This window comes from Bactrocera latifrons, unplaced genomic scaffold (genome assembly GCF_001853355.1).
Source record: "Bactrocera latifrons isolate USDA-ARS-PBARC rearing strain unplaced genomic scaffold, ASM185335v1 scaffold_44, whole genome shotgun sequence".
NCBI lineage: Eukaryota > Metazoa > Arthropoda > Insecta > Diptera > Tephritidae > Bactrocera > Bactrocera latifrons.
Genome location: NW_017537090.1, coordinates 309,348 through 319,193, shown reverse-complemented (window position 1 = coordinate 319,193; position 9,846 = coordinate 309,348). Strand labels below are relative to the sequence as shown.

General features: G+C 35.9%; 1 protein-coding gene across 1 annotated transcript in view; it reads right to left on the bottom strand.

Annotated features, from left to right (window-relative positions):
* Window positions 1–941: 941 nt before the first annotated feature.
* Window positions 942–9,846, bottom strand: part of LOC108972955 (G protein alpha i subunit) — a 31,146-nt gene continuing 22,241 nt past the window's right edge. Inside the window, exons 2-5 of the mRNA XM_018939919.1 lie at window positions 3,160–3,631; window positions 2,989–3,083; window positions 1,758–1,946; window positions 942–1,696 (exon numbers count right to left, since the gene is read on the bottom strand). Coding sequence (XP_018795464.1) covers window positions 1,506–1,696; window positions 1,758–1,946; window positions 2,989–3,083; window positions 3,160–3,631 — 947 coding nt within the window. The 3' untranslated portion in view covers window positions 942–1,505. The remainder of the gene's footprint in view (window positions 1,697–1,757; window positions 1,947–2,988; window positions 3,084–3,159; window positions 3,632–9,846) is intronic.

The following is a 9,846-nucleotide window of genomic DNA, read 5'->3' as shown; positions in this document are numbered from 1 at the left end:
GATATCACACTTTTCTGTGGAGATATGTAAAGTCTAAAGTATATACTGACAATCCCGCTTCCATTCAGGCCTTGGAGGAGAACATCATTCGCCAGTTGCCAGTCGAAATGCCCAACAATTGAAACAGATAATCTTCAAAAAAAGAATGCCAAGGAATGTTCCTTCGAATGATAATAAACATTTCTCATTAAATTTGAAGATTCTGTGTTTTTTCTTTAAAAAAGTAGGGAATCTATATCAATCAATCAATTATCAATGAATTCTACTAGACCATTCTTAAGTAAATCGCTTGGCTTCTTCTTATGGAGCACATAGGCGTCTTTGCATGAGTCATCCTATCACTACAGGTAATAACTTGGTGTTCGAAATTTTTGGAAAATTTTCTGTTTTGGCCATGAATTTGTTAGCATTGCTCAGATGTACATAAAAACTGCCTATATTCCAGTTCTCTTTGAAGAAATTTAAAAATTCTAAATTAGTTTATCGCATAATTTATTTTTTAGTTTAATATATTATATAATATTTTGTACATTAAAACTAAAGTTACAAAATAAAAATAGTTTTTTCACTAACGTAAAAAAATATGTACTAATTAAATATGATTACTATTAGTAGCAGTAGCAGGAAGACATATACATTACTGAAAAATGTCATGTCAAAATTATTGCTTTTCGGCAGCATTACTTCGATTAAAAATTGCAAATTACAAACAAAAGCTTTCGTTCGGAAAATATTAATATTCGACACATTTCACACGTTGATGGAATATAAGATAAATGTAATAGAATGCAAAAAGCTTTTTATTTCAGAAACACTACATAATAATTGTTCATGTAAATTTGTTTTTGTCTCTTTATCTTTTATAAAAATCGTGCTGTTATACATTATTATTTAGTTGTGGATGTAAAAAAAAAAATATTCTTAGTATTATTTAAATATGATTGTAACGAAATATTTTGTGTTTTAGTAGTATACTTATTTTTTGCTGCTTTTAGTCAATAAATATTATAATTTTCGCGCATTGCACTCTTTAATTTGACCAGAGTAGCTTATTGTCAACTCCAGAGGAGTAATAATTAGATTTTGCAAACATTTTTTCCTACTTACATAACTATACACAAGCTACACATTTCCAATTGCATTCTCAAGTAGCTTTATACATAATAATACTAACATAAACGGTATATATTTTTAAATTTGTGCATATGCCGCAAGCTTTAGTGATCTTGAAATTGTACAAAGCAAAACTACTAGCTGCAAAATCATCGCTCTAACGCATACATATATATATACACAAATGTATGTGTGTAGTACCTACATCTTAGGTATGCGTGGTGACGTGGGAATGTTTGGATCAATGATCTATAATGAATACCAACAATACACCAGTGAAAAGCACTGCTCAAAAACATGCGTGCTTACATATTTATATTGTAGGGATATGCAAATGCAGTGTGGAAAAGATTAACTTAAATGCAAACGTATCAACTAGTTATAATGTAATTTTAGAAAAGCCCACAATCTCTGAGATTGTTCTTAATGATAACATCGGTGACGGCATCGAAAACAAAGCGCACATTGTTTGTGTCCGTTGCACATGTGAGATGCGTGTAAATCTCTTTCTGGTCTTTTCGTTTGTTGAGGCTCTCGAATTTAATGCGTATATAGTTGGTAGCGTCCTCATAAGTATTGGGACCTGAAATTAATAATTTATAAATATGTTTTATTATGCTGGCTTAATTATTAACTAAACTCACCTGTATATTCCGGAAAGCAGATTGTGAGTGGAGATCTTTTGATTTTTTCTTCGAATAAATCCTTCTTATTCAAGAACAATATTATTGATGTTTCCACAAACCATTTGGAATTGCATATTGAATCGAATAATTTGAGTGATTCAATCATACGATTCATTTCTTCGTCTTCGGCAAGTACCAGATCGTATCCTGTTTATAAAAATTCTAGATTAAAGTCAGAACTACTCAATATAGCGTAAGGCATTATAAAAAATTCAAGAAAAAATACCCTTCACAGCGGCGTTTCTTTTAGCAACTGTATGTATAAATAACTCTAAAAACGTAACTAGCTAACAAGACGAATTAAGTTCACATCGTAATCTTGATTTTGATCGGACTGCTTGAATGGCAGACATTGTGATGCGTTCTTTATTCGGAAATTGTCATTTTGCTTTGGGAATAATCTATGGATTTGGATGTTTTAGACAAAGTTTTCCCTGTTTAGTCAAAAAATATCCGTTAAAAGGCAACCTAGAGTGAGAAGGTGAAACATCTCTCCCCAGGATTTGGGACCCGCCACGTAAAAAGACATCCCCAATGAAAACAACAAAACAGCGTCGGATGAGAGACCCCCATTTTGGTGACGACACCTCTTGCAACAGGTGCTACTTCCGACTGAGTAGGCAATTGGGAAGTAAAGTCCTCTCTCGACGAACAAAGACCAAATTATATTGCTATATAGTGCAGAGGCCTGGACGATGACAACAACTGATGAGTCGGTGTTAGGAGTTTTCGAGAGAGAGGTTCTGCGGAAGATTTATGGTCCTTTGCGTATTGGCAATGGCGAATACCACATCCGATGGAACTATGAGCCATACGAAATATACGACGACATTGATAGTTCAGGGAATTAAAAGACAGCGGGTACGCTGGCTAATTCATGTTGTCCGAATTGATGAAAACACTCCAGCTCTGAGAGTATTTGACGCAGTACCCGTCGGAGGAGGCAAAGGAAGAGGAAGACCTCCACTTCATTTGAAAGACCAGATGGAAAATGATCTGGCTACACTTGGAATCTTCAATTGGCGCCAAAAAGCAAGAAGGAGGAACGACTGGCGCGCTGTAGTAAACTTAATTAAATATTACATCTGAAAAACTTTAAAGGGCATTTGTATACGATAAGTGGGTAATTAACTCCCGGAAGAGACCTTCAGTTCATATTTATATAAATATATAGTTCTTTTCGACTTACCCGACAATGCGACACAAAATATGATTGCCGTTACACCTTCAAAGCAATGAATCCATTTCTTGCGCTCCGAACGCTGACCGCCAACATCAAACATTCTGTAAAACAAATTAAATATATAATTTAACAAATCAAAAAAGAAAAAAAAACAAAAAGAAAGAGAAATTGGCTCACTTGAAATGCATTCCTTTACATGAGAATTGTGTCTCCACAATGCCTGTGGTCTTGACTCGTGTGCGCAGTACATCCTCCAGTGTTGGTATGTAATTTGGCTTTGATATTTCATCCAACAGGTTCAGATAGTATGCAGCCGAATCGTTTAGTTGGTATTCACGTGAACGTGAAAACGACTGTTGCACACCCGCATCGGCCCAGAGTTTCTTCATAAGAAGCACGATTTCTGGCAGCAGTATACCTTCTTCCGCTGTTGAGGCATATGTGAAGAATTGACGTGCTATTTCCGTTTTCGAGGGATCCGCAAAATCGATCTTCAAGTGACCCATGGCACGTATGATGGCCATCATACTCTGTATGGTGTTGCTGTAGACAACGCGACGATATTGCTCGCATTCTTCTTGGGAGTAGCCCTTGTCGTGGATAATTTTCATCTGTTTAACAATGGTGGATTTGCCAGATTCGCCGGCGCCTAGAATGAACGGGAATTGCAAAATGAAATATAAAATTAGTATGGTTGAAAACCTTTGCGGAACTTAGAAAAAATAAATTTCAAAAGATACTTATCTTTTTATTATTAAAATGAAATTTATCTGCTTTTGTTTACTATTTTTTTGATCTGATTAAAAACAGAATTTTAGCAGGTCAAACACGACCAAAATTTTGGTTAAACCGAATATAATCATAATAAGGATTGGATAAGGTGTCATCGACGTCATCCAATGGTAGGCCCAGGAAACGTGCTGTCTCGACGGGGTCGGGCTATAAGGTCGAGCTTTCAGATGTGCGAACAGATGGTTAGTGTCCCGCGGGTACTCATTGCATGCTGCTCATATGCATGTTTGATATGTCAGGGTCGATTCTGGATAAGCAGGAGTTTAACCTGCTACAGTATCCAGAACGAAACTGCGCAAAGGCCACTCTCGATTCTCGAGGCAACTATAGCTCCTCGTCTGCAATGTGTAGCGGTTTGCCTTCAAGTACGTCATTCATTGAGAGGGAGTCGTTGAAGGTGTTAATGGCCCCACTGTGAATAGCGGTCAGTGCATGTCTGAAGTTCTTGTATCCAAAGTCTAGTTGGCATATTGACGACGTAGTACGTACGGCGACGTAGTTGAGGAAGGACCTCTTGATGCTCCTAGCAGGGTGTTCCTCTCCAAGCAAGTGACGGTAGGGATGATTTGTGCGAAAACAGACCAGCAGAAACTGCTTGGAGACAAGCTCATTATGCTGCTTAATATAGCATACAGGTCTCACTGTTTAGTTGTTCCATGAGAGACATCAAGAGGCATCCTATTTTAGTCCTGAGTGCAGAGTTCTGACGTGTCTCTACTTTCCTCGTCTGAGTTTCAAGGCATCCAAGCGACCATAATGATGCGCCGTAGTTAAGGACTACACAACATACAACAGCCAGTTAAACATTACCGGAATTGACCCGGATTTTATTAGGCTAAGGGCTGTACTATCTGAGATTTAACCCCGTTAGATTCGCAAGTTGAGCAGTTTCTTTGACAGCAAAGAAGGTGTGCGAAATTTCAGATCGATATCTTAAAAAACTGAGGGACTAATTCGCTTATATACAGAGACAGACGTGGCTAAATCGACTCAGCTCATCATCCTAACCATTTATACGAATGTAAGTTTTAGCACTCCTTATCCTCGTTAATTAGGTTTGCCAAATTATTTCAATATGAATCATACAAAGGTCATCAACAAAAGGAAGAAATAATTTCAAAACAACACAATTCAAACTAATGAAATCTATCTATTCTATGGCAATAAACATTTAAAGAAGGATGAAAAGCATTATGTGCAAACTCATAAACAAAAGCTGCGGCAATTTAGCTATCGATTTCAAAGCTGACAATTTCAGCAACAACTGCCACACCCTCGTGAACGGGAGATAAACAGGCATACAAACATTTGGATACAACAAAAAAAAAAAAGAAAAATATTTATGAATGGAAAAAATTCTGTCTGCTTTTATGAATGAACGCAACAAATTGTCCAATTGAGAAGTTCAAAGTGTCAAAGTATAAATTTACGCTAACTCGAAGCGTAGTAAACGGAAAAGACAGAGAGCGACGAGAGCAGATGACACAGCGCCAAAGTGTGCAAAGCGAGAAAAGCACAATCAAATAATAAATAAATAAAGTCCAATACCAAATAGAGGAAGACTGATGTGTTCACCCTGATCATGAGACGATGCAGAGACAGATATGTGGGCGAGCTTGTTGGAGAAGTGGACACAAAGGCGGCTTGGCATTATACCAGAGTAATAGACACCCAAATATGAAATGTGTGTTAGTCAGCAGCTCGAAAAAACCAACTGTTGGTTCGGCTAATTGGATGCGCACACCCAACAATCGTCTGCTGTGCGCCCCGCAAATGACTAAGCGCAGCGCTAACCGCAAATGTCAAGAATTCAACAGATACACTCATAAATACATATATATGTAAATGGTTATGTTTACATAAGTTGAGAGTCTGTATCGTATACCATACCGTAATATCAACCGCATCGATCTGCAGTGGCGGAGGGATGCATCAGTATTTAAAGTATTTGTTGTCAATTGAAATGACTCAACTAATTTAGCAATTGTAAATATCAGTTATGGAAGAAGTTGCTTAGACATTACGAAGTAACGCCCACGAACCATGAACATCTTTGAAAGTTAAGGCTTATTAGGCTTAGGTTATTTTTAGGCAGATCACCTGTTTAGTGGGTTTTTATTCAAAATTCGACTTTGATTTTCCCCTTCCATTTCGTTAATTGTTTTAGGCTTCCAAAATTAATATTGTTTCAATTAGCTTGAAAGCTTAGATAAGTACATGTCCCAAAAAAACGAAAATTATGTAAAAATTTCGATTTAGTTTTTAAGTAGCGAGGCGTTGAATGAAGCAAGAATTCGTCATAGTAGAGCCTTGATTTCACTTCCAAAAACAGATATCCAAGTAGAGGTACTTTTTTCTATAGCTTTTTTTGACAGTCACGCATGAGTCGTGTCAAGCTGTCATGTTATCGGGGAAATGCTTCCGCCTGAACAAAAATTAAAAATCGTTCAACTTTCTCACGAAATCACGTTTCGTAAAGAATGTGTTTCGCGCGCTTGACTTAACTTATGGTCAACAAAATCGGCTCAGTAGACATTCGCAACACGATCACCCATCTTGAGACCCAGCATTCCTTATTGGATACTATTCGACTGAATAGACCACCCACGTCCAGCACGCACTGAAGAAAATATAGCAGCCGTAGCTGAGAGTGTACACAAAGACCGGATCGACGTATGGAACATTTTATGTCGGGATCTTAAATTAAAAGCATACAAAATACAGCTTGCGAAAGAATTGAAGTCGCTCGACCTTCCCAAGCAACATCTCTTCGCTCTATGGACTCTTAAAAAGTTATAAGAAGTTCGGCCGTTTTCGAGCCAAATTTTGTTCAGCGATGAGACACATTTCTGGCTCAATGGATACGCAAACTATGAAAATAGCTGAAGAGCAACCCGAAGAGATTCAAGAGTTGTTATTTCATACAGAAAAAACAAGGGTTTGGTGTGGTTTGTGGGTCGGTCGGTCTATATTTAATCAAAGATGATGCCGGTGGGACCGTTATCGCGCCATGATAATCGACTATTTAATGCCCGAAATTGAAACTCGTGATCTCGGCGACATTTGGTTTCAACAAGACGGCGCCACTTCCCACACATCCAATCAATCAATGGATTTTTTGAGAGAACCCTTTGGTCAGAAGATAATTTCATAGAAAATGAGACTTAACAAATGGATTACATGAGACCTAGCCCCCTTCAATTTGAAGTTTTTTCATGAAAGTAGGGAACCTCGAAGTACATAGATCATCCTTCATGACTATGAGACTGGAGTAACTTTTTAGCTGCAATGTTGCAATATTTCTTGCTGAACAAGGCATAGCGATAACGGAATATAAGGCCTAGTGAGATTTTTCAGAAGCTTTAAACGAAAATATTACGGTCAAGTCTTAATCGAGCAATTATTTCATATGATTGGCTACTATGAACTAGTTGCTTATAAATGCAGATTAAAATGTAAAAAAAAAATCAAAAAATATATGTATATGTATGTATACATATATGCACATCGATATATGCATATGTTGAGAACTAGATTGATATTAAAAGTGCAATTTCAGCATGAGCAAAATGCATTTCGATTATGTACACTCATACAAAATCTATATTTATATACAGTCCCACAAATTACGAACGAGAGGAAAAATGTAAAGTTGATTCATTAAAAATTAAAATTTAAATATGAATCAATACAAAAATATAATAATTTAAGCTTAATGTATAAGGCATATAAAAAATATTTTTTTTTAAATACGAAAAATATTTATGTTTTTATTAATGATTAAAGTTCAAACTTTGCATATTTTTTTTCTTCGTTCGTAATTTATTGGACAAGTACTGTATATGTTGTAAATTTATATTTACAGCCCAGAAATTTTTATTTGTCGGCAAAAACTTCTATGCAAAACAAGATCACATTTAAGCAGCTTCTTCACAAAGAAAACATCATAAAATAACCGTGCGCGGTATGGGTCTCGGTTACCACAAAATGAACTACTGGTATTGCTTGGCGGCACAACAAATATGTGGTAATATAGACACTAATAACAATAACAATGACAGCGACACACGCGAAGGGCTTATTAAATGACAGCATTATAATTATTTAATTACATGTCACGTATTAAATTGCCATACTTAACGCAATTAACCGATGTCAAAACCGATGCTGATGCCGGTGCCGACCAGCCAACGATGTACACGGTGGAGTATGAGTTCATTATGTTATGTTTAGTAATCGTATAGTTCAGCGCTCAACCGACAAACGAATCGACCGCAACATAAATAACTTCTATATAAAGGGTGTTCCACTAAGGACCAGTAGATATTGTAATGGTATTTCACGAAGGCCGCTAAGAATAATATTTCCGAAAGCTGATCAATCACCAAAATGACAGTGTTAAGCTCTAGGCTGATCTGTGTTGCCTGAAAGATGATCTCAAATACCAAAATCGTAGTGTTTGGCTTTAGGCTGATCACTGCCGCCTTAAGGGCCTATATACAAATTTCCAAAAAATTGCATATTTATTGGGTATAAACATTTGAGAATATTCTCCTAAGTTTAAGTTGATCCGGCCAATATATTCGGAGATCCTTATAAGCGCATTTGTAATAATTTCTTAACTTAGTGTAACTGCGTCGGAAAACTTTAAACTCTGCTTTCAGAACCGTTACGGAAACTTTCTACGAAACGGCTCGATCAATCGAATTGAATTTTTTACACGACCTTATTAGATATAGGTATTTAGCAGGTAATGATCAAAGAAGTAATATTTATGATAAAACTTTGAATTTTTAAGCCACACTGGCTTTCAATTTTGTCACGAAAAACAGACCATTTTGTCAAAAATCAAAAGTTAGAGTAGTAGATCAAGATCTGTATTCATCTCCTATTTTTTCAAAATGTATCACCGATTATTAAAACACATTAATTATTTATAAAATATAACGCCTCGTCTAAAAACACTTGAAAAATGCGTGTTTTGCTGGATTTTCCAAAAATAGACGTTTTTTATTGGGTACCTTAGTCGGCTAAAAGGAGTTTATCTATTGAAGGAATATTGGGAAAAAATATCTCGAAATTTACATTTTTCATATTGTATAACGGTGGGCCAGAGAGACTATTCCACATATGCACTTCAAATACTAACTGTAACTAGGTTCTAAGATTGAGTGGTGAGCCTAAATGAGAAAAAATTTCAGGAATTCAGTGAAGTATGTATATTCAAGTTTGACAGTCCGCATATAAATCCGAGTCCATTCTGACGATAGTTGCGCTTAATTAATTTGTGTTAATCTAATGTTCTGAAACAGGCCTGATTTATATGGGGATCATTCTATACAAATTTGATAAGAAAGTGATTAAATGCATTCGTTGCGACGCTCTGACTGATTTTTTACGAACGCGATAAATAAATCCAAACTTTTTGTCAAGGGCTATTTTACATAAAGAAACCTTACAGGAAAAGTAATTGGGCAAATTCATCAAACTATCGCACTGCCGATGATTGCTACGGCTACATGTCGTAAAACCTACTGGTTCAAATTGAAGCACCCCTTACTTACATTGTACATGTGCAAGTGTCATTAGAGTGGGCTTTTGGTGGCCAATATTGCCTTCACATGAGCGAAAGGCAACAAACTATTTATATTCATACGTACATACATACATATGTACACATATGGACAAAATAATAGGTGTATTACATTTTACCAAAAYATCGTGAAATCATATGCAATTAAAACAAATTTTTCTTTAGTAATAAAAGTATTTYTCTTTATTAAACAGAAATACTTTGCAATTTTCTTACTGTAAGCTTTAAAACAAAAAATTCAATTATAAAAACATATTTCCCTGGACAAAATAATAGGTGTAAAAAAGTTTTTTCAAAAAAAAAAAAAAAAATCAGTATATTATTTCCTTAGCCTATAAGTTTTTAATAGCCAGTATATCCTCCCTTGTTTTGGATAAGTTTTGCTATTCTCTTGGGCATAGACTGTACTAGCTTTTGACAAGTCTCCAAGGGAGTTGCATCCCACAATTCCTTAGTTTTTTGCCACAATTGCTCCTTGT